The sequence below is a fragment of the Streptopelia decaocto genome (assembly GCF_964273445.1).
Source record: "Streptopelia decaocto genome assembly, chromosome: 13".
NCBI classification, from domain to species: domain Eukaryota; kingdom Metazoa; phylum Chordata; class Aves; order Columbiformes; family Columbidae; genus Streptopelia; species Streptopelia decaocto.
In genome coordinates this window covers 1,079,339-1,104,971 of record NC_138668.1, presented here as the reverse complement: position 1 = coordinate 1,104,971, position 25,633 = coordinate 1,079,339, and the positions used below count along the sequence as shown (strand labels likewise).

The window sequence follows — 25,633 nt, the reverse complement described above, 5'->3', positions numbered from 1 at the left end:
TGCAGGTCCACATGGATCATGAGATGGGACTTGGACAGAGCCAGAGCTGGGAATTCAGTGGAAAAAGCCTTTTGAGTCACAATACATGGCAAAATCATATTCAGGACAGATGGTATTTTCTAAAAGTAGCTGTTTACTCCTAGAATTACTAGTCTTCCTTCCTGTGGCTTTTCTTCCTCATCCCGTGGTGCTTCTGCCCACAAACTTGTCTTTTTCAGCATATTTCTCGTAGCAAATTTAACGATCTTCAAAAAAAAACCAGCTATAAATAAACCTCTCTCCCTGTCTTGGTCTTCTTACCTTCCTGTTCCTGTATGGCAATATCCTGCCCTAATTATGGCTAAATGTACAATATGTAGTTATTTTGGAAAATGTCTTTTGTCTTCATATGGGAGGTATAATTCTTAGTCCACCTTGCTTTTTGTACAGCTAAATGTCATGCTCTCTATTTGTGGCGTTGCCTTTGTTTCCACCTGAGTAAGGAAATCAAGAATAGATCATAGAAGGGAATATACCGTGTTTAGTTTGCACCTCCCTTATGAAGAAAGGCTGAGGGAGCTGGGGCTCTTTAGTTTGGAGGAGACTGAGGGGTGACCCTATTAATGTTTATAAATATATAAAGAATGAGTGCCACGAGGATGGAGCCAGGCTCTTCTCGGTGGCAAACAATGATAGGACAAGGGGTAATGGGTTCAAACTGGAACACAAGAGGTTCCACTTAAATTTGAGAAGAAACTTGTTCCCGGTGAGGGTGGCAGAGCCTGGCCCAGGCTGCCCAGGGGGGTTGTGGAGTCTCCTTCTGTGCAGACATTCCAACCCGCCTGGACACCTTCCTGTGGAACCTCATCTGGGTGTTCCTGCTCCATGGGGGGATTGCACTGGATGAGCTTTCCAGGGCCCTTCCAATCCCAAACATACGCTGATACTGTTAGACCCTTTATAGGGCAGAACTAGACCCAATTAAAGACCTTGAAGGTGCCGTTCTGTGTCAGCCTCACAGTCCTGTGACAAGACTCGGCTTTTGTATCCCTCACTCACAGTCTTGAACGTTACATTTTCTGTTATTTAAGCCGTATTTTCTTTCAGTTTGGATGACGGCAACTTTCCACTGGCACCATATTCATTAAACTGCCTCTGAGTCCAGAACAGTATCCAAAAGTGTTGCTCGTTAAATCTTGGAAAGCAGACAACCTTTCCACTTGTATGTAATGAAAGCACTTGTGGACGTCTTCCTTATAGAAATAAAAATAGTAGCAGGAGCACTGCGTTTTTTTCATCTTATTCCACATAGATCGCTCTGCTAACAATTGCAACTAATATTGTCTTATGGTATTTTTGGATTATTTACGATAATCCCAGAGTAATTTAGCAGAGATTCTTCTCTTCGTGTTGTTAACTAGCATTCTTGCTCTCCTGCCTCATTGGTACCCACCATCCTGGTTTCAACACCCATTTCAGAATAAAATTAGAGACATGGATGCTGAATTTTGCACCATTTACAATGCTAAGTTTGGTTTTGCCTGCTCTTGTCTTTTAACTCTACACTTGCTATAAAATTCAAGATCCCAGCTCTCAAATTAAGTAGTTGCACTTATTTTAGGGATAATGGAGCTGCAAATGTAGTTATTGACTTGTTTGCTTGAGAGTGAGAGGAAAAAAGAGAATTATTGTTAGTACTGCAAAAGAAATATGGAAAAAGTGCCGGCTTCACATTACATGTAATATGTGACTGAAAAAATGGAGTCAAGTGGGAACCTGCAGTGCCAACCTGTTTGCTATTAATCTTGGCTCACCAAAGCTTGAAAGGCGGATTTTCAGCTGATATGTGTTACCCAGCGCCCTGGGACAGGTCAGCAGCAGCTCCATCCCTTTGACAACATAGTTGTGTGTAAGAGAGGAGTTTGTCTGTGAGGGAGATGGAGCTTTCTGGAGGTCACGCACTGTGGTGCTGCAGGAGAAAGGGCCGTGGGACCCCCCCGCAGCTTTCGCTGTGATCCTGATGCGGAACAGCCACTTCTTGGGCTTTGCCTTCGCCAGTGGAGTCAGAGTAACGGGATCAGCTAAAGGAGGAAAGAGTCCTCAGACAAAATACACACTCTGGGAGTGCAAACTGCATCGGTTGAGACCAGATGTCAGTCGGGCAGTGAGATGCTGGGAGGTGCCGGTGGACCGTGGCAGCAGCAGCATCGCTCCCGCGGCGTCGCTCCCGCAGCATCGCTCCCGCGGCGTCGCTCCCGCGGCATCGCTCCCGCAGCATCGCTCCCACGGCATCGCTCCCTCGGCATCGCTCCCGCGGCGTCGCTCCCGCAGCATCGCTCCTGCAGCATCGCTCCTGAAGCATCGCTCCCGCAGCATCGCTCCCACGGCATCGCTCCCGCAGCGTCGCTCCCGCAGCGTCGCTCCCGCGGCATCGCTCCCGCGGCATCGCTCCCGCGGCACAGCCGGGCAGGCTGGGGCGGACCAGAGAGCACAAAAACAACCGTGGTCAGTCCAAATGCTGTAAGGCTGCGTTTTAGGAAATAGATGTCTTTATGGAGATTTTCAGAATTTTCTTCTTGTTCTTGTAAATTTTACCTCTGTTTAAAGACAAACGTCCTTACTATTCATTTGACTTTTAGTCCCTACAGTGCGATTTTCATAACCGTTTTGTTTAACTTTCAAAAAAATGGTTGTGCTTTCCCCGCTGGTGCAGGGATTTGGATTCCTGGAGAACACAAATCCCACTTTAACTGAATATTGAATATATTTCAGGAGCCTCCTTCTGCTGAGTTTCCAGTGGAAGTCTTTCCCCCTCGTTCTGGGCTGGGTGGGACCATTCTGCACTCCCCAATGTCTCTGGCCTTGTTAGGGTTCAGTCTTATATCTCCCCCTCTATCTTATCTGTTGCTGAAATGAAAGTATATAAATTCTTTGTTGAAGTAGTTGCCTTAGACTGAGTGAGGTTTCCACCATCACAGCCTTTTTAACAAACCTGGTCATGTAGAACTTCAACAGTACTTAATGCTACTTTAAGGGCAGAAAAGAGCAGCTTCTTTCATTCACAAGCACCAAGCGTGTTACGGCAGTCGGGCACAGACCGATGGTCTCATGAGCAACATTTATTTCCACTATTGTTCATGCTCATGCCAAAGATTAATCTCTTTGCCTACAGCAGCCTATTTTCTGATTTATTTCTGCATATGGAAGGGCCGCTCTAGCTCTGTGCAGTCGTTGCAAGGACAGCCAATTATCAGTTCATCGTTTTACTTTGATCAAATGATTGTAATGAGGAACAGCCCCACTTGTATCGTGTGCTCTGCTCTTTTGTCTTGCTGTTAACACACATTTGGCCCTGGCTGCACAAGAGCCCAGCCCTCGCCTGAGTGCAACGGCAGCTGAACTCAACAAGAGCCGTTTTAGTGACTTCAGGGGACCTTGGATCCAGCCTCTGATATGAAGTATCATAGGCTGGTAGTCATAATAATTAGCTTTTTTCAATCACAGGAAACTCCATGCTTCTAGATACAGCCAGCTCCAGCAAATACATATTCAAACGAGAGCACATCATAGGTGGAAAGATCAATATAATTGCACCCAATTTTGCACTTGCACTTGTCCTCCAGGAGCTAAAATGAGATTTTTAATATACTTATTATGAATATGTGCATCTGCTCTGCCATTTTTGCATAATGAGCATATTCCTGATACTTAAAGAATGAGCTTCCTCTCCGTCTAAGAGATAGGCAAAATGAGGCATGCTGTTATTCATGAATTTATTTATTCATTCATTATTTTTTGCCTCAAGCATACTGGGCAATCCATCTTGTTCCCAGGAAAACACCAGAGGATATGGAGAAGGCTCAGCATTCAGCTCCGAACTCAATTATCACAGATCTCACGCTATAAATTAGAACGTGGCGCAGAGAAAGAAGAACCTGCAGCTCCCCATAGAACATTCCCTGAAAAAGAGAGAGAAAAATGCTTTGGGACAGTTGGCTTGAGAAATGCAAGGGAGGGAGGGAGATCATCCAGCCTCCCCTGGTGCATTTCTGACCTCTTCATGACTCTGCTTTATCGAAACAGTGGTCCTATTTAGACACGTTTCCTTGTTGTATATAGTTTTTTGAACTGATTTGGGTTCTGGCTGAGTCTGGACCACTGCAGCGTCGTTGTCGCAGTGAGAGACGCCGCTGGTCCTGGTGTGTCTGCAGCTTTGCACCCAAGGCTGAAAGCTGAACGATGGGGCTCAGACGCCCCAAAAGCACCGATAACCCATCTCCCTGTGTTGTGCAAAGGGGTTTGAAGGCCGATGAATGAACAAGAAGCTTGTTGCCTGGCTGAAGTGGTGCCAAAACAGTCAGTTCACCAGTTTCTAGCAGCACAGGGGGCTGTGTATGGGATGGGCTCCCGGGCTGCTGTGGGTAACAAGGCAACGTGCCTGTGGGTCGCCAGCACTCAGCGTCTGAATCACCCCGTCTGGAGTGCAAAGTGCAGAGACCTGGAAAATAAGTGTCTGAACGTGTTAAAATGTTAATCAAACACAACGAGCTTGAGGTGTTACAGGATGCTCTATGAGAGTGAGGAAGCGCGAGATGCTCTCATAAATATGCAGCAGTCTGCCAGCTGCTTTGTATCCTCCTTGCAGACTATGTAGGACTATATAGCCCATATATTTTTCTTCGGATGTATTGGCCTCCCTCCTTGGTCAGTAATGTTTATTTTTACCTGTTGCAAAACTGAGCCCCATGCAAATAGTTACGGGATTACTGTTTAACCAGGACCCCCGTACACCACCACCAGGTCAATTAAAACACTGGCATGACCATTAAGCTTTTTTAATTTGTAACATCCTTATTTCCAGAGTGTTTTTCAGAGCTCAGCTGAGCGGGTCGGTGCCGCCGGCCCTCTGCTCTGGGCTGCAGCCAAGGAAAGGGGAAGGTTTCCATTAACTTCACTAGATGAAGTCCTCTACAAGGAAAATGCTGGTCATTCCTGGTGAGCAAGAAGGCTGCTGAGATGGCTCTGCCACTGCCTAACGAAGAGGTGAAGAAATCCACTGTGGGGACCACACATGCTAAGCACTATGAAAACTGTTTTCCACTGGAGCTGCCATCCAAACACCCAAGTCACAACACAGGTTTCCTAAGCTTATCTTGACTTCTTCAGAGAGAAGATCTTCTTTCCACTTATTGTATCAAACCTGAAGGCAGCCACCAGGCTCCCATTGCTCACCCTGTTCTCAATGGCTGTGAAGAGCCTCTAGGACAGCGAGGAGTCAGAGGGACGCGCCTCAATTTCTAATGGCTTTTTCAGATGTCATCTGTTGCCAACACATGGAGGAAAAAGGGTGTAACAGCCACCATGGCAGAACAATCACTGCCAGACACTTTGGTGTTAGAGCAATGCTGACGTCCAAACTACCAGTTTCAGTGCAGCTTTCAGGGTAATAACTGAAGCTGGGAGGATCTGAAGGTGCCAAATCAATAAGGATTTATTTTTTCTTACACTAAACAAATGGGCTGGTTGTGCCAACACCACTCAGGACAAAGAAGGGTTTTTCTATACTGAATGTAAGGAGAAAAGTTCAGCAAGGCTTTTCCACGCATACACAGGCAAGATCCTGTGTGTGCAGGTGCAGCTGCCACAGAATCGTCCTCAAACATAATCCTCAGGTGGACAATGAGGTGAAGCACTTGGTCAGGCTGTTGCGAGTGGACTCTGGGGGAATACATGATTTCACGGGAATTATGGCACAAGCTCCTATAGAAGTCTACTAGATGTGCTGCAAAGTGAGGGGTCTGCAGGTGTGACCAACATAAGGAGACTCGCTGCAAACAGCTGAGTCTAAAGGCCACTGCCAGCATTAAAACGAAGCTGTGATTACAATGCGAACACTCGGCTATAGATGCCTCAATTTATAAGTAATGAATTTTAGAGTTTATTCAGGATAAAAAAGCATCCATTAAAAATGGAAATCCAATGCAAAGCAGCGAAGCAAATTGCTAGCAATATAGAGAAAAGATAAACAATAATAATAAATGACTTCAGCTTATAGATAAGGAAGCCATGAGAAAGTCAGAGAGACTATTCATCTGTAAACGGCGCACTGGAAGAAGATAATGGGCCTAAATTCTGCTTCTGTAAAACTCTCCCTGACTCCACTGATTAGGAAGGAGTTGTTTAAAAATCAGCAGAAAGGGTTCTGATTTGATCCGGGAAACGATGTGAAAGCCACTCAATGGACTCACCAGAAAAGCCTTTTGTTTTCAGTGTTTCTGAAGTGCTGCGTGTGGCACAGGCTCCCGGTGCTGCTCTAGGAGGCTGCAGCGCCCGCAGCGGCTGCAGACTGCGGAGGACGCGCCGGGAGGAAAGCTGCTTGCAGTTTTGGACAGCCCGATGTGCTTCGTTTCAAATCAGAAGAGGATTTGTCCCTCGTTTCCAAAGCTCAGCCTGAGACCAGAGCAATAAGTGGTGCTCCTGGTTTACGTATCAGTGTCTGCAAAAAAGGGTTTTGACCATCAACTTGCCTTTGTCATTCGGGGTTTGTGTTTTCCCCTTGCACCTGGGCTTTCCCAGCTGCATTGCTTGCATTTTGCTGACAGCTTTAACTTTCATTTGTGGTTTAGCCGTGCATGGGGACTCAGAAGATGCACACACATCACAGTGCTGGCTTGATTTACGGCACTTGTGCAGGCACGCAGGTGCTGCAGCGAGCAGCAGGGCCGTGCAGGGATGGCAGGAGGCAGCAGCTGCAGCAGCCGCCCGTGGGGACAGGGCTGGCCATGGCGCGGCTCCTGCAGCTGGAGGGAGGAGGCTCTCAATTGCCTTTCGGGTAGGATCTCTCCTAATTCACCTTGGGATGTATTTTGAAGTTATGTCAGCATCACCTAAAGCATGTAGGTGGTTTTGTACATCTGTCTGTCAGTGAGCACCTTTCTAGAAGAAGTGGCAGAGGAATTTACGTAGGGATCCTAATGTCATTCATTGCTGTGGCCAAGGCGCAACATGACCCAGATTCCCACACTCATCGAAGTGTGGCGTGCTCTGATCTGACACCTCCAATTCTGAGATGTTCTGCTTCAGCTCAAGCTGCCAGTTCCGTCTGCGAGCTGCTGGGGCTGCGGCCGCGTCTGAGCAAGATCCAAGGGGTAACACAGGCCACTTCTGACAGGGACAGGTCCTTGTGTACGGGGTCGTTTGAAAGAGAGGAGCTGATCTCCCAGCATGTCTTCATGGTGCAGACTGGACACAAACGCAGGCATTCCCCCCATCCTCTTCAAAATCCCCTTAATTCTTCATGTCAGCTACATCGAAGTTGCATAAATGGAAAACCATGGGTAGTATTTAATAGCTCTAAAAAGGTGGAGCAGCAGATAGCGTGTGTTCCAGCAGCTCTGGGAGACCATCTCCAGACACAAACTTTAGCTCTGACCTTGCACCAGAGGGACAGGTACCGGTCCTGCCAGATCAATAACCTCCTTTTTGCTTATGCTTCGTTTTTACCCACGGGCAGAGCTGGCCTGACCTCACTTCTCTTCTGACCCACCAAACTGAACTGCTCTTCATTTTCTTCTAGACGGTCCCCAAAAGCGCTGGATTGGTCCTTCACCGGTGCAAGTGGAGAAGCAAGCGGATAATGCAGTTTGATCCGGTCACAGTGAGTTATGGCTGCAGGCTACCTAGGAATCACTTTTAGTGTAAAAAATATATTCTCAAGAAATCCAGCAGCTTCTAGCTGGTAATAACCTGAAGTTCCATGTGAAAACTTGTCCCAGGCAACTCGACGTTTTCCTCAAACACTCAATTTACGGTTTAAAAATAATTTTCTTTGTGCATGTTCATTTCTGCATATCGAGCACCCGATATTTTAGTGAACAACCACTGGAAGGGAGCCCATAGAAACAACCGATAACTGGGATGATTTCTGGAAAATGAATTTTGTGGTCATACATTCAGAACTAGCGGAAAGTTTGCTCCGTTAGGATGGGACAGGGACAGTCTCCAGGTGCAGTTTGGGTGTGAAGGGGCCGATGCAGTCGCTGCAATGAAGGGAGCAGGATGTCCCCGTGGGTTCACAGGTACATGCACAGACCGACCAGCAGTAACCAGAAGACCCTTGGACATCGGTCCCTTTAACGCCCATGTAAGACAAGTTCACGTTCAGGTCAGAGCCCAAGGGACCAGTCGGGCTGAAATCCCAGGTTCCCTCCTCCTACACGTTTCTTGCTGTTGCTCACATTGCAAACTCCTTCAGGCTTGCAGCTTGTATAGATGTCACGGGCTCTGCCCAGCACTGCTGGCCACAGCACTGATACCCAATATACCCAATTCAAACAACGAGACCTATTTCTTTTTCATTATTTTTTAATTAGTGCAAATTTCCTTTGGTATTTAAATAACAGAAAACCAGCAAAACGAAACGAGGTGCTCCTCCGAATTACCCTGGAGAATACAGTAAACTATTCTAGGTTGTCATACACAGTTGCAATTAGGTGCTTTTAGTATATTATCTATTTTTATCTCTTATTTATTGTGCATATTCTATTTATTGTGTTGAACATGGTATGGCTGATAGACTACTGCAGATCTCTTGGGACATTGTTATCTAGGTGCTGTTGCTACACCCATTTTTGAAATCTGGAGACAAACTGATTGGATTCTGACGTTTATTTATCTCCTTAGAGCGAACCGTTTTGTCTGGTAGATACGTAGGGCTCCTGAGGAGATGTTACACCGCATCATGCTAATCCTCCTCAGTTCATGGATTCCTGCCCTAATGCGCAACGACAGCCCTTTCGGAGCCTTCGTCCTGCTCTGCTGTAACGCGCTGTCGCACGTGTGCCGGGTGCACGACCCCTGCACCCCAAACCCACCGTGGAACCCCAAAACCAAGCGGTTCGGAGCCGTTCTCAATGCCCTGGTACCCCCCAGAGCCACAGGTTCACCCCCTGGCTCCAGCTCCCATCCCGCCCAATCACCTGCCCACGTAGAAAAGAAACACGAGGCAGTCGCTCTTTGCCCTTCCCAAATATCTAGACAATGAATACGAATCCACCACAGGTGGGTCTTGGAAAGTGAAAAAAAGCCACGGAAATTTTCCAAATCCATGGACATTTGTGTTATCTGAGATGTTCTGTTGTCTTTAAACACGGTGTGTATGAGAGTCATGGGAATTTGAAATGGGCTGTATAATAGAAAAAGACATATATTTAGTGTTAATACATCAGCCTAAGGAGTGAACGGGACTATGGAACAACACTTTCTCTCATTCATAATTTTAATATGTCAAAATGCCTACATTTTATTCTATCATCTGGCTACAAGCTTTTAAAGTATATGTTTATAAATCCCTGAGACAAAAGACATAAAACGAAACACGACGGGTTTGAATTATAGCTTTGTTGAACACTGTCATAATAAATTCTCTCCTCGCCTAACGGAGCGCTGAGGGATTCACTCCTCCCGTTCACCCCGTGTTCCCACAGCCCAAATCCAGCCGCTGGTTCCACTGGCGTTTGCTGTGGGGCTGCCGGTCTGCGCACACCCCGCATGAGCTCAGCTGAACATCATTCACACTACCTGCCTAAGAACGCCATGTTTCTACATCATTTAGGCTGGGACTTTCTGAGCTATATGTATAGATTCTCTGGGCAGTATGTCAAGCCATATTCTTTGAGAGGTGTTGCTCTACAGCCCGTTTCTACGCTATAACTAGGAGAGGAAGGGATGCTGAAACGCTAGTCAAAACAATGCTTTCCTGGGGAAGATTGGCCATTTTCAGCACCACGGTCATTATCAGAGTTTTAATTTACATTTAGCACCGACTCCCTGCTTTAGCTGGATTCGCTGTTGCTACAGAAGGGGATGACAATTGAAACAGCTCCATCCGAAACACCTGGTTGGTGTGCACAGCTTTGCCCTGAGCAACATTTCCAGGGAAAATGAATCCATTTAGACACAATGGCTACACGTTTTGCCATATCTTTATTGCACTTGTACCACGTTGCAAACAATTCCACAAAAATGCTGCAAAAGTAAGCCTAGAGCTGCTGAAAGCAGCTTCTTACCCATATATGTATATATTTACACAAAACTATCAAAAGCAAAGTTGAAAAGTAGCAGCTCGGCTATGATAGTCTAAAAAGATAAGAGCTGCCACCTCCTTCTGGACAAATAGTACAACTCGTCATTTACATCACTTTGTAAAACCAACATTCAAGTATTCCCGTCAATGCACAATTAGTGAAATTCCCTTCTGGTAACCACTGTATTTATTATTATTATAATAATTAATTTTTTTTGCCTTTAAAAGTTTGTAATGCCTTAACCCTTTAAATGCTGAGTAGCTGGGGGAAAAAAAGCATTCGATTGAAATAAGATACAGTGGATTAGAGCACTTCAAGGGTTAACACAGAATAGTAAGTGGACCGTCAGCACAAATAAAGTGTGAGTCACAGAACCATGTCAACCCTCTCAGTTAAATTTGGTAGGTAGGTCTGGGGTTTCATAGATATACCATATATAAATACAAAATATTAAGTAAAGGCCTCCTTTCTATACAAAAAGGACAGGAGGTGTTTTGCGGTCAGACTGTTGTCTGTCAATGATCTGAGCATTTTCTGAATCTTTTCATAATCTCTCTTTAGGAACTAATGAAAAGCATCACATTAGACTTATTTTTCTTAACGAACTAATCCTTTGCAGAGTCTATACTTTACCTACTTTGGGAACAATTATATCTCATTTCTGAATTCACTGAATTCACAAAGTGGCAAACACAGTCTTTTGCAAGACTTATTTATTCTTTTATCTTTGAATCTTCTTTACTTGGCTGGTAAGAATGTAGTCTTGCGATTTCACTACCTCTCGGTCGTAACAGTGTTAACATCAGTGTTAAAGTCATTTTCGACCACATTGTCATAACCATCCTTTTCTATACAGTCACCGACAGCCCTGAGGACGATGCGCAGCCGCCTGTCCATCGCCTCCAGGTGAGGCTCGTACAGAATGGGAGCTATTTTGTCCTTTAGTAAAGATTCCTTCATCAAGAGGCTGAGTTTGTACTCCTCCTTGGCTAGCAGCTGTAAGCGCAGATAGGTAGACTTCCTTATTCTGAGAGAAAAAGGAGAGAAAAAATGCAGATCAGTATTCTAATCGCTATTGATTTTGACAGGGTTAAAAGGCTTATGGTCAGCATGGCGAGACCAGCATAAAAACCTTATTATGTGATCTGAAATGCTGCGAACCAGGCGCTGTCACAGTCCTAATGAGCAGCTGGCATTGTCACCTTAGGGAGCCCTTCGAGCTCCACTGGCAGTCTGGGCGCTCCTGGGCTGGGTACGGCAAGACCCAGACTCAATATCACCCATCCTCTTGAAAACACGGCTCATGGGCACCGTGGGAAGCCATTGTGAAGCACTTGAACAAGCTACAAGTTGTGCCACTTCCATGAAATGTGTATCTTCTCACAGCAGCTCCCAGCCACGCAGGCCCCGCTCTCCACAGAGCCCCCGCGCCAGCCTGGCTCCGGCGCCCTGGGCAGCATCCGAACAGCTCCTGCTCCCCATAGGATGCAGTAAAAGATTCGACATTTCAGTCCTGTTAGTGGAAACAACCCAAATGACCCCGAAGATGAAACATACCTGCAGCACTGGTTTAAAGGCACCAATATGGAAAGTTCATCGTGGGAGTATTTTCCAAACCTATTTAAAGGAAAGACCAAGAACATGACAAAGGCTGTTTTAAAGACTAACTTTTTTCTTTTTTTTTCCCCCAGAAAATATTATTAAAGGTATTTACCCTCTTCCATTATCCAAGTGAATAATAAATGTTTCATTTCCAAACTTCTCAAAGGTCTCGTAGTGATGTCGATCCATGTTACCTTGGGGATAACGAGTAAAAAGACCATTGTGACTCTGAACTGCAGACTCTGAATTTGACTCTGGGCCTGCAGGCCAGGACAACAAAAGCCACATACAGAAGAAACCCCGCGCTCCCCAGACTCAACGGCTCTGCAAGGCCACGCAACGAATGGATCTGCTGAGCTCCATCACCTCCAGTGTGGGAACCCCAAAGTCCCGAAAGATGGACTGTTATGCCTCTGAAGCTTTTCAAGGTCTTTGTAGCTTTTCCATCCATACGACTTTGCTAATTTTCTATTAAACTTTTTGAGCTGCGACTAAACATTCTGTTTTGCCTCGATTAAGAACTTTGCCCAAATTTCTGGCTGCCTGGAAAGTCAAAAAGGTATTACGGCTCTAACATATGGATCAGGTGCAGCTCAACAGCTCTCTTTGGGCACTCGTGGCAGGCAGAACTCTCATCTGCTTTTTAAGGCCGATGTGCAGAATACTGGTGCCAACCTATTAATTTTGTCTACATGGCGGGGACCTTGAGCCACTTATAGATGCCACGTATGGCTCCTGAGCTGTGATTTGGCCTCTCCTGCTGCAGACTCCTGCAGAAATCTCCGCAGTGCAATGGCATAGGAAATATACATGCTGGCATGTGTCTGAGGACCAAGTATGTATGGTGGCACCTTATAGGTATATTAGCTGCAGCGGAACAGGTTTCATATGAGAATGAGTCAGTGCAGACACTGAGTAGCTTTGGAATAGGTCACTAATACCTGCTTGTTAATAATTATTTCATTCTGACCAGGTTACACATCTGTTAGGAAGTTCTTCCTCTTTACCATAGCTTCCTTTGTGAAAATTCTATACCTCTCCCCGCTTTGACAGTTCCTAGGGCAAGCAGCACTGAATGCTACTGCAGGTTGAAAACCATGTGCTGGTCATGAACAGTCCTTGCAAGTGTATGCAACAGCCATACGTTACAATGGTAAAGCACTCACTAAGCAAACTGCGAAGCCCTTAACCATGGTGAAGGAGACTGGCCTGACCTGCGCTCGTCATCGCTCTGCGCTTCCGAACGTCTCTGTTCTTTTGATCGGCACTGATGGGAATACATAACCCTGTACGTCTGCATTTTCTCATAATCATCCTGAACGGCACTCACAGTAAATGCAGCTTCAACCGCGGTTTAGCAAACTGCTGAGCTGTGCAGAGCGGTGCAGAAAGAAGTGGTTCTTATTCTAATTAAATGTTGCATTTAATGTTTGAAAGAGATGAAACATACCCATTAGGAAATCAAAAACTGTCATATCCATTATATCCAGAATTCTGGTCCCACTGTCATACGGGGGTGTTTGTTTAACCTCTTCACAATAATCTGGATCAACTTCCCATCTGGAAAAGACAATATTTTGATATTTTACGTGACATACAAAGCTTACTGAGTATTAAAAAAAAAAAAAAAAAGAAGTTATTTTTCAAAGATCTAGTTGCATCGCATTCAATTGAGGGCAGGGCCGGGTGGAAGGCAGCAAAGTCTTCAGGCTGTTTCCAGTAATGCAGGCAACGGATAAAGATTGTGACCGATGGAAAAGGAAGAAAATCACAAGATTGAAAACTATCTGGCTAATAGCTTCGAGGTTTAGGAGATCAGCTGCACCATCGATCATATGATGAGAACATCTGAGACTGTGTAGGGCTCCTGATAGCCGTGAATCTCTCTCTCTCTGATAGGACTTAGGTTTTGTTGCAGCCTGTGGTCCTATTACAGCCTGTCAAAGCCACTGGGGAACCTGTCCCATGAGGGTTTTACGCCATTGAAGGCCCTTTTGGGTTCAGCACCACAAGCTGGAGCTCGTTGCAAGTGCAGGTGTTCCATCCCTTCCAGGAGCTGGACCCACTGAGAGATGCGGATGCTCTTCCTAAGCCTCGATGCTCCAGGCCAGGCAGGGCAGGAGCTGCAGCACTGCTCTGTTTCCCTATCGCCCTTGGCAGCCGCTGAACCCTTCGCCCACCACTACTCACTCTGCTTTCTTGCGCTTGTGGTAGGAACGTCTCCAGGGGTTTCGCCAGGTTTTCCTTTTCGCCAAAGACAAATCAGGTAGGAAAGCAGCCAGGGAGCCCTCGATCTGATCTGGTTTTCCACACAGGGCGTGCTCTGTCGAGCAGTAGTAGGAGCATTCCCCATAGAAGCAGATGTTGTTGGCTGGCAAACAAAGGAAAAGAGTTTTAAACCTGCCCTTAAATTAGTGTCCAAGAATTCATAAAAATCACTGATGTGTGTATGAGCAGAAATAAATCACAGACCCAAAATCCTGTTACCACGCATAGTTTTCTTCCACTGAAACCACTAGAAAGACACTCATTTCAGTGACTGGGATCATACCCTATGCTGAGCTGTGACTATTTCCAGTCTATTTATATTAAAAAAAACACAACACATATTATTATTATTTTTAATCTTTACCCTTCTGCATTCACCTTCCCAGACCGATACATCCTTTGGGATATATTTGTTACCCCAGGCTGAGATCCCAAATCCCATTGCTGAACAAGTGGCATGTGCCCAGAATCAAGTCACCTTTCAAAACCTTGGCTCATTGCTTTAAGAGCAGACAACAGCATTTCATTCATTCACTTGCTGCTATGAGAAGACCCGGCAGTTTTACCAAGGAGAGTGATTTACCACGAGGACCCGCGTGGGGGTGTATGTGGAAGGTGGAAACAGCGCAGATGCAGGTCTGTCAGCACAGTCCCAAACACAGATTTCTTCCTCCACACATCACGTTACTCCAACAACCACAGAAAAAAAACCCAAAAAACCCCACCCTGCAGTAGGTTTTGGAGTGTGTGTGTTACCTTAAAGCCTCTCCAAAGCTGCCATCACGTATTTCTGCACCAACAAGAACCCCCACCTCTTTACAAGAATCCCCTTGCCACATGAATTCATGGGAGGTGGAAGAGAGCAGCGCGTCCCCAAATTCCCACCAACACTGGACTACGAACAAGAACGGGAACACACTGCTGACCTTGTTGGTGTGCTACAACTCCTTTGACGTTGCTTTATGCACATAAAATGTCATTAGAGGAAGACTGTGCCTTTTCCTTATGGTAATGCATGAAGCCAAGAAGTCACATCGCATCCTAATTCCACACGAGGCCCCGAAATTCAAATATTGCTTCTGAGGTACTCTCCCCTTGGGCAGGCTCAGTGTAAATGAGGCAGGAAGGGCGGTGAGCAGAGGGGGGTGATTGTCTGCCTGCCACAGGAGACCCCGGGGCTCGGAAAGGTGAGCTGGTGGGTTTCATGGCAGCGATGGCCCGTAGGTCACCCTGACGTCCCCCAGCCCACGGGTGGCAAAGCGGCCGGTGGAGCTGGGGCAGCGCTGGTGGGCAGCGCAAGGGAGACGATGAGTCAAGAGGACAGGGAGCAGTTCCGGCCCTGGTGCTACGGAAATAACAGGAAAGGGGGAGAAACCAAGCAAGGAGCTGTGACCGGAGGAGTAGGGGAACATGGAAAAGCAAACAAGTCTTGTCTTGATGTTTTTGATTGTACTAATTAGCTGCACTATCTGGGTCTGACTACTAACCACAGAGTCACACCAAATAATTGGACTATGAGGTTATGTGTTACTACTTGACAGCCTGTCTCACCTCTTCATTTCGCAGCCTCTAGTGACCCATCAGATGTCTCCATTAAGCTGTGATTACTTTACTCTCGCATCCCTCTGCTGTGACCGCTTCCTAAGGGCCGCCCATCTATCTGTGCTCAGGAACAGCTCCAACCCAAACCGTGTATTTACATTCACAGCGCTGGCTCATACCCGTTAAATACATCCTGACATAGTCCAGAAATATCTACCCTGTGGTCAGAAGCCTCGTTGATGATTACTGAAAGAAAAGTACTTAAGGGAAGAGAAAATAAATAATAGAAATTAAGAAAGGAAGGAAGGGAACACTCGGCATGTATATACTTCTAATTTTGTAATTTGAAGTGTTTTGCCAGGCAGAATATCCTTTCTTAAAAATAATTTCAAGAGCTTTTTCTTACCTGGAAGGCATACTTAGTCCCTTAACATTTTAATTAAAGGAACAGTAGTTTGAGACTCCCCATGAGCTAAAAGTGACCACATCCTTGGCCAATAAGCCACCCAGCTCGGCTATTTCCCACGCTGAGAGTGAAGGTTTGAAAACCCGTTTCCCAAATGGCATGGGAAAGAGCAATCACAGTCAGGGCAGCTCAGGTTGGAACGGGCTCCAGAGGGCTCCACTCCAGGCTACACCTCCAGGTTAAACAACCTGAAACCATCCGCTCCTCCTCGCACACCAGCTGCACCAGCTCCAAGACCATCTCAGTGGCCCTTCTTCAGACTCACTCATTTCATTAGTCTAAAATCAAGTGTAAAGTCAACATCTAGACAAACCCAGCCCAAGGCAGGCCCTGGGCGCGCCGCCCTGCCGTCTGTAACCCCTCAGGCATTTCCTTCTCAAAAGCGCTGTCGCATTACGGACTTGGCACAGCTTTTGCGTGGCTAACACAGGTGCCTTGACTTCGCTTTTGATCATCTTGGCAAAACCAGGAGGGCTTCACGCCTCCCTGTGAACCTCTTCCATAATTCAAGATGAAAGTGAAGAGTTGTCCAAGCACCTGTGGGCAGCGCCGCCAGCTGCAGATGGGCTGCGAATGGGGACATCATCCTGGGCCGCTAGGAAGGTTGGGATATTCCCGGTCAACAGAAACCGGGGAGAAACATCTGTGATTTATACCCTTGAAAGAAACCATTGCAGACAAAATATTTCAAAGGGTTCCAGGCTGCCAACAGAGCTGATTTACAAGAAATCACATACAGATGCTGCTCGCTGCAGGTTAGTGCCGAAGAGTGAACAGACACGAAGAGGGTTTGTGTCTCACCTCCAGCCCGGCTGTGGCAGCACCGCCTGCTCGTCTGGGCAGGGCGTGAATCCAGCACATTTATCTTGATCGCCTGAGACAATTTATCTTTGGGGGCTTCCATGACCTGACTTCCAGCGGCAGCGGGAAGCCCACGCTCCGTTATCTGCCGTCCTGACGGCTTTGTAAAGAGCAAAAGGGCCGGCAATGCCCCTACCGCGCTGCCGCAGCCTCTGCTGCTCACTATGTAAATCTGACCTTTCCGAAAGGAATTAAGCCCAGCATTTTGCACAGTGGGAAGATAAATACTGTGTTTAACAGCTTGCTTCTGAATTTAACTTTGGGAACAATGAAACTCTTCTCCGTATTGTCAACAAAAGCAACTGGGACTAATCATTTGACAGTAATCGCACGTTTGTATCCAGCTAAATCTCCAGGAAAGCTCGGGGGCTGTGCTGGCGATGGCCGCAGGGACACAGCTGGGACGATGCCGTCTGTACCACATCCCTCTTCATCCTCCAGCTATTGATTTGCACACAGAGCCCCCGCTGCCTGCAATGGGAGCCCAGGATGCAGGATGCAGGATGCATCCTGCCATTGAGACAGCAAACTCGTGCTAAAACCACAAGTGTATTTCTCGGTGAGAAGTTACTTTCCATGGCAAAGCTGCTTTTGCCAGCTCTTGTTCGGCCTGTGGGCTCAGAGCTGTGGTACATAATCTCCACGGCTCCTGCCCGGGTTCTGGGGTAGTGGAGGCGAAAGGATGCTGTATCTCAAGTTACTATTAAAGAAATCAACTGCTTTGATTGATGCAGAATAGACATCCTGATATGCCTACCCTAGTTCCTATATACAGGTAGTGAGCAGCCTGAATTATCCAGGGAAACATTTTCTAAGGTTTCTTAAAAACACAGGAAAAAAAAAAAAGAACCCAAATATAGAAAAGCACAGTTCTCATTTAAGACTTCGAGGTGCGGCAGCAAGACGCTTTGAAACCTAAGTAGGTGACCCACATTCTGCACAGCAGGCTGGGGCTGAATTTCCAGCTAGAGACACAAGCAGCAGCTCCACGCTAAGAGCAGGGTTTGGCCTTTCGAAGGCGTAAATAAGAGGGAAAGGGGAGATAAGGTCTAACTGGACTGTGGTCCTTCTCCCATTAAAATTTCCCAGCCCATATGTTCCTCCTCCACATGACACAGGTGTTTCTGTACAGACCTCCATCCCTAAACACACCTGCAAAAGAAGCGCCTGGCAGGAATTTGTGCTTGTGCGGAGTGGGTGGAACCAGCAGCAGTGCTGGCAAAACAGAGAGGGGAGGATGGTCACACACTCCGAAATGTTCAAATGCTGCAAGTTTGCAACATGCAAGCTCTGTCTTCATTAAAAACCAAAACTGTTTCCTCAAAGCACAGGAGGCAAGAGAACCCCGAGTGGTGTTGCAAATGCCTAATTTTTGTTATCTGAGGATGAATGGATACAATTCGTAATGAAATCCACGCAAAATTCATGGTCTGGTGATCGGGACTCCAACTAATTACAACAATTAAGAACCAGAGTGTCTGTGAGTCATCCTGAGAGCTGAACAACAATTCTTGTCAGGAAGCAAAGGAACAAGTAGAGACACCGTAAAGCAACTTGCTTGGCAGAGCAATTCTTTCATTGAGATTTGCATGGCTGTTAATAGAGGACGTTTAGCAAGCTATACAATTGGAGTATTGGAAAGAACCCTGAACATTTACTAAAGCAATGCATGAAAAGATCTTTCACCTGCTCAAAATAATAGCTTCTTCAGAATTGCTATTGTTTGCTGAGAGGGGGAAAAAGAATCCATAATCCCTTGGAATTGGTGAATATGAACAAAACCGCAGTGCTTCCTAGCTAAGTAACATGGATTTCTTTAAGCTGCTGCCTCAATGACTTCCAAAAAGAAAGTTGACATCATTAATATGTCTCTTTTTTCCTAGCAAATGAACATTCATTTGTAAGAGGAGCAGGGCTACTGCAGCCTGCCCTGCTGCGAAGGATGTAAAATTGATTTCAACAATTCCTGACCTAATTCCATCGCTCACGGTCAGTCCGAAGTGCTGGCAGCACACTTCTCCGCACTCTGCTTCCCGGCGCCCCGATGGGCCCGTCCGCCCGCAGCCGCGTCGCTGCCGCCGGGGAAGGGACGAACCTGCCCTGCCCGCAGCCTCCCGGCACCGGCGGCGCTGCTTCCCATCCCCACGGGACAAGGGACGAACCTGCCCTGCCCGCAGCCTCCCGGCACCGAGAGGCGCCGCTTCCCATCCCCACGGGACAAGGGACGAACCTGCCTGCCCGCAGCCTCCCGGCACCGAGAGGCACTGCTTCCCATCCCCACGGGACAAGGGACGAACCTGCCCTGCCCGCAGCCTCCCGGCACCGGCGGGCGCCGGTTTCCATCCCCACGGGACAAGGGACGAACCTGCCCTGCCCGCAGCCTCCCGGCACCGGCGGCGCTGCTTCCCATCCCCACGGGACAAGGGACGAACCTGCCCCGCCGCAGCCTCCCGGCACCGAGAGGCGCTGGTTTCCATCCCCACGGGACAAGGGACGTGGCCCAGGTGTGGAAATGCAGTGAGGTTTCTTCCAACGCACCCCCGCGCCCGTCCAGCGAATACTACAGTGTATTGACGAGCACCATCGGTATTTACCCTCTGAGGCTCCCAGCCCGAGGGGAGATTTGTTTAAAATCCACTACATTTAGTGCTTGTTTAAATTTAAGAGCTGTATACGGGTGCGTGGAGAGGGAAACATTGCCAGCCGACACAACGTGTCCCCAGGACCTTTGTCGCTGGGGATGGAGACGCGGAGGCACAGCCGCCTCAACGGGACTCTCTGAGCGGCCTCAATAGCTTAACACAGGCGCACAGATGGCGAGTGTTGGTTCTTCCGAGTGACCGCATGTCACACCACAATCTCTCAGCTTTTTAGCCAGTTCTCCCTCAAAACCAACTGAACTTGCTGCTCCCATCTGCCAAAGGGAGCAGTTCTTATGCAAATTCGGGAGAAATAATGTTCTTATGCAAATAAGGGAGAAATAGGTTGGCCTGTTTTGTCTGTTTTATTCCTATTTATACCATACCTTTAAAGCACTGTTAATTTCCAGAAGCTGCACAAATTCCATCACTAGGTAAAAATCAACTTTGCCTTTACTCTCTTGCCAGTGTGCTAGATGGTGCTGCAAGGTGGATAACTCTTCTCCCTTCTCTACCCTCCAGCTGCCGCCTGAGCTCAGAGCCACGTTTGTGAATTTGTTTCTAAATACTTAATTTAGGACCTTTATTACTTTTTCATTACGCATTAATTAATGCTTGCCTTTTAAGGTCAATATGAAATACAAGACAGAGGTTGGGCATATTTTGATGAGAATCCAACTAATTAAACTGGGGGCTTGTAGGGAAGAGCTCAAGTAATCAACATGATTTAAGCAAAGGGTATTGATTTAAGAAATGTAAAATTGAATGAAAAATTAATTGCTTAGAGCATTTTATTCTCCAGAAAAGCCTGATTCACAGTCATCAAATATTTTAATTGAATTTATCTGAGGCGTTGAAATAAATTTGAATAAAGGATTATGCTTGGATCATCCCTTGGACGTCTGGAATCTCATAATGACAAGATAAAGATCTTCGCTCGACCCAGCAGCCTCAACCGTGCTCCGCATGCTCTGCCGCTCTGAGCTGTTTGCTACAGGAGCACATTCACTCCTCAGCCTGGTACATAGCCCGGGAAGACTAAAAAGCAAGCAAACCTACTAATCTGTGCATTACTTGCTAAAACAGGAATAAAATGCTTTATATTTCCAAAGAGACAAAGTGCCTTGTGCACACAAACAGCCACAAGATTTTTTGCCACCTTTTGTGTGTGTTTGTCTACAAAAAATCAAGCAAAAAAAAGTAGAGAGAGACAGAGGGAAGGGGAAAGAAAGTGACTGCGGCACAAATGCTGAGCTGGAGCACATGGAAATCAGATTTGGTGAACACTGTCACGAGCTACTGTCACCAGGTACCGTCACCAGGTACCGTCACCAGGTACCGTCACCACTGCCACTGAGACTGCACGCGTAAAATTGGAGTGCTCATAATAACACAGGGTAAGATGAAACCCCTTGTAATCATGTAATGTATTTTACAAGTGGGCATAAATAACTGTCTGCTCAACTGTGTCCTACAGAGCTGAGCTTCAATCCGAAGTTAAAAATAACAGCCATAATAATGACTTTATTGGTGATCACACAAGTGTGATAAACATTTGAAGAGAGAAAGCTCTGCAATGACAATGCTCTGGTTTCTAGCTAACAGCAATAAATTAGTTACATCAGGAGAAACCGTAATTAAGCCTTTGGATCTTGACTTCAGGGACTGGGATAAACAGCTTCTGGCCAATGGCGCGCAGAGCGAGGGGGAGATCTCGGGAGAGCCCTGCTCCAGATTGCCTGTTACACAAGTCACCGCCCCAGTTCAGCAAAGCGCATTTGCACACAGCTCAAATAATATGCATTAAGCTCCCTGGAACACAGCTACATGCTTTAAATCGAATATTTCCCTCTATATTCTTTCTCTAAGAACATACTTAAGCATGGATTTTTGTGCCTTTACTCAGAGCCATAATTTCTCCATCTCAGCATCCCAGATGCTGAACAGAGATGGCAGCACTTTCTCCCACCCTGTGCCCATCTGCACCTATTCCAGTTGTATATTCTGGCGAGCAGGGCAGATACGCTGGTTTTACACAATTCGCAGCCTGTGGAGCTCCACACCAGATGCTGTGGAAGAGTGAAGGGTAATAGCAAGTGGAATCGGTTCCTGGGGTCGGCCCTGAAAGCAAGAACAAGGGCTGGGAACAACTCAGGTCCCTCCTACACTGGTGTCTGCCCACCCGAGGTCGGGAGCTGGAAGCCGGATACGTTACACGTCTCTTTGATTGATTTCTTTCAAACTCCTGTTGTCATAAAAACTGAAGTACACGACTTTGAGAAAATTAGGTTTTGGTCCTCCAGTCAAAACAGAGAAATAAATGCATCTGACCAACAGAAGTGACAGATCACATTGCACAGAAAACAAAGCCTAAAGAACCAATGGGCGAAGGAATAAGGTTTGGGGTAAACTGAGAGCAACAGAAGAAATTGCTTTCGAAATTGCTCTACGTAAAACATTTGTTGAAGACATTGCTTTCGTGAACATAAAAGCCTGTCTCTGCGGATAATTTGTCAAGGGGAAAAGGCACTCAATTCAAAACAATAAAGTCTTCTTTGTAGGCTATGTCTCCACATTTATTTTTATTCAAAGGTCTTGAAGACAGTTCTATTATAAATACCTGAGCAATTAAGCAATCTACACATCGTTCCCCTAAGTACGTGTTCGGCGGGATAGAAATAATATAGTGTTATTTCTGAGACTACCTGGGGAGATGAAGAATGTTCTCCAGAGTTTCTTGTCCCGAGTGACGTCTCGGATTTCCCTCGTCATGTTCACCAGTCTGCCCGCCACCGGCGGCACGCGGCGGAAATCCAGGATCCTGGAGGAGAAAGAGCCGGGCTATGAGAAGGATTCAAATACAGTGATACTGGTAGGTTTTAGGAAGGTTCATCACACTCTGAAGGTACATTTGTCTGTGGTTTTTAAGGCGTAAAAAGCCCAACAGCTTTAAATTGGATAATTCTTTGTATAACATATTACAAAATATGTCCTGAATATGATCAGCGCTGACTTACGTACATAGTATGGAACATACAGAAGAGTATGGGGACACATTTTTCCATAAAAAACCAAAGAGACATGCAGTTCCAGAAAGAAGACACAGTAGAAACTTAGTTTTGACCTTGTGCTACTTCAGGCTTATAACATGCATTATGTATATAGAACATGCATTTTGCTCACCAATTTTCAGGGGACTTGAGGAATGGGATTGCAGCCTCTTTCTTCCATAAACATAATCTAACGGGTTTGGTGCGTTGGTTGTTTTTCTGACAGTCTTAGTATTTGATGTATTTGCTTCTGCTTCTCTCTGTTCTAACACCCTTATACCAACCTAAAGAACCTCCCCGAGACTAAAGATCTTCCCATGGACAGCGGTGGGTAAAGAGCCTTTCTCTGCCCCAAACTCCACTGCCTTCGTACATCATTAACAACTCCCTACGAGGTATTGCTATTAGATACAGGAAAAGAGTGAAGTCCCCATACAACCTCCCTATAGGTGGCATTTTTTTGTCCACTATCTGCTGATAAGATTTTCTACACTGGGTTGCAACGCTTTTTCTGCTTAGTGTGTGGATATTTAACACACCTCCCTGCAGGAACTCCAGGCTTGTTTTTCCTACAGCACCATCTGCTTCAAACGGCAACATAAAGTAAAAAGCAGACAGGATCAACACCAAGGCCCACAACAATAAAACACACAAGATCCTTGAAGGATCTGACCAGGATGGCTCTTTAATGGCAAATCTACCCCACGCCACCAACCGATAGGTTCCCTCTTCCTAACCATCAACCCAGAAGGCAGCAATACTACACGTACCCCCAAATAATTTATGGCCCCAAAGCTTCGAGCTTTTGAAATGATGTTTCTTGGCACTTCAGGGTGTGCAAGATGCTTCGGTTCTAATTCAGTCTATGAAATGCGCTGGTTTCTAGCCATACTGTTAATAATTCATCACTAGTTATCAACTTCTCACCCTAATCGGGGCAGGCTGAGAGGGCAGCTGTCCCTCCCCGCCTCGGGTGTGCACCATACCCCGCGCTGACCCTGCCTGGGCCAGAGCAAACAGGAGCACGGGATGACCACCAGCGTCCTCTCCTTCCTGCGGTTCAAACAGCTCCTGTTGTGGGACAGCCGCAGCTTTTTGCTGTGAACCCAGAACCCCCTCCCCACGCCAGCGATGCCTCCTCAACACTCGCTGGGGTTTGTCCTGGAGCTGACGGGGTGAGCCACCCCCCGGCACACGTCCGCGACACGTTCCCCCGCCGGTGGGGCCTCTCCATCCGCACTTCAAGATCGCAGGGCAAATTCATTCCTCAGCTTCTCTTTAATATAGTTTCTCTTTCTTTTTGAGAATTAGTAATTGCCAGGTTTCTTATTCTCAGAGCGAGTCACATTTCCTAATTATTCATCTACCCTTTCATCATCTGCCATTTCATTTATTCATGACACTTGCGCACCTTGTTCCATTTTCCCCTTTTTGAAAAGTGATTCAGTGCCAGGCTGGCCAAGTGCACAAACTTCTCACAATATTCCACTTTTCTTTCAATGCGAACCCGTTTTACTTGCCTGTCCAAATGAAACGCTGCTATTTCTGCATTATGTCTTTCATAGTCTGAGAAATAGAAAAAGTCAGGTGGGGTTTCTTGCTCTCTGGTTTGTCTGCAAAGAAAAATAAGGACAGTGTTTAAATGAAGGGTCAGCATTTCTAAGGAGCACCACTCACTCATCAGCATGGTATTCAGGAGTTCAGTATTGTTTGCTTAACGGAAGGACTTTAAATACTTCATGTGTGCATTATTTGCCATGTAGCCTTCATTTTAGCTTCTTTTTTAAACTACTGAATTCCAGACTTGTGCATGCCGGCTGCTGCCATGGAACCATTCCACTCACCACTCGCACTCTGTTTTATCCTTCTCAAACATTTCATTAGCGATAGCGGTGACGACAATGTCATTTCATTAAATTATCATTAACTGTAATTTTGAAATTTCCAAAAGTAATAACATTTTTCTTTCCTCTTTGGCAGCCATTGCAGCTCCAATCTAAAATATGACTCCCCCTTCACATTACTTAGAGCCAAAAGTGACATGTTTTTCTCATTTCAGAAGAAATGGGATCATTGCAGTTTGATGGCCACAGCGCAGGTCATGTTGCAAAGAACATGCTCTAGAGAGGATGCAGAATTCGTTGTTTCTTCAGTTTAAGAACCAATAAGAACTGTAATTCTAGATGGAAATAGAAAGGCTAAAGCTTCAACACCCAACTTCATGGTAAAGAGAAGCAAATCTCTCTCACTTCAGGCAGTTTCCAGTCCTGATGGCTTTTGGATGGAGCACAAGTCGGGCAGTTGACCAGTACCATGTCTGGCCACCCCTCAACCTGCATCGCACCCTGTTTCATAGTCTTAAATGGGAGATAAGCAATGCCGAGCTGTTCTGCAGAGCGTCTGCAAGGGAGGACACTTCCCAGAGGAGGAAAACCAAGCTCTTCCTCATTCCCCCTGCCAGCTTGTGTGTCACCCGTGCTACACGCTGCCAATTCCCATACAGCCTCTGCACCGGGACCTTGGCGCGTGAAAGGCTTTGGGGTGGTGCTGCTGCAAGGGTCGAACTCCCAGGGAATTTGCAGTAAGTCCTAATTCTGGGGCTCGCTGGGAACCCGAAGCTGCGTCCACCCACACTCACTCCACACAGCCCACCGTGATGTCGGGACCGGTATCCGCCTGCAAGCCCACCCACATCCACCTTGCCGAAGACACCAGGTGAGTCTCAGGTTCTGCACGGGCTGCAGACGGTGGGGGAGGATTTCTGGCAGCGGCTCTTATTTTGCAAACAGTTGGAATCTGGTGAGTGTCTCTGGAGAAGGGTCTGGCAGGTGTTTGTAAGGGCAGGCTGGGCGCGCTGCGACGGGCAGACGGGGGGATGCTGGTGCTACGCACTTAACAACTACACAGTGGCACCCGACCAGTGACAGCATGGAGAGAGGACAGATCAGCACAGGAACGGTGACAGCGTGAGGAGAGGACAGACCAGCACGGGAACACTGGCAGAGGAGAAATGAGAACCAAGAACCAAGGGGAAATCAAAGCCCAGGAAAATTTTCCCACCATGACACAAGTAGGAGAAAACACAGGAAGAACGATTTTAAACACAAAAGGGACACGTTCGCATTGACACAAGATGAGATG

The 25,633-nt window shown here is 46.6% G+C and overlaps 1 protein-coding gene across 1 annotated transcript in view; it reads right to left on the bottom strand.

The window, feature by feature from the left end:
• Nucleotides 1-9,944: 9,944 nt before the first annotated feature.
• FAM20C (FAM20C golgi associated secretory pathway kinase) overlaps nt 9,945-25,633 on the bottom strand; it is a 55,992-nt gene continuing 40,303 nt past the window's right edge. The window contains exons 4-10 of the mRNA XM_082064233.1: nt 24,013-24,105; nt 22,148-22,263; nt 13,857-14,037; nt 13,117-13,226; nt 11,779-11,860; nt 11,622-11,681; nt 9,945-11,091 (exon numbers count right to left, since the gene is read on the bottom strand). Coding sequence (XP_081920359.1) covers nt 10,839-11,091; nt 11,622-11,681; nt 11,779-11,860; nt 13,117-13,226; nt 13,857-14,037; nt 22,148-22,263; nt 24,013-24,105 — 895 coding nt within the window. The 3' untranslated portion in view covers nt 9,945-10,838. The remainder of the gene's footprint in view (nt 11,092-11,621; nt 11,682-11,778; nt 11,861-13,116; nt 13,227-13,856; nt 14,038-22,147; nt 22,264-24,012; nt 24,106-25,633) is intronic.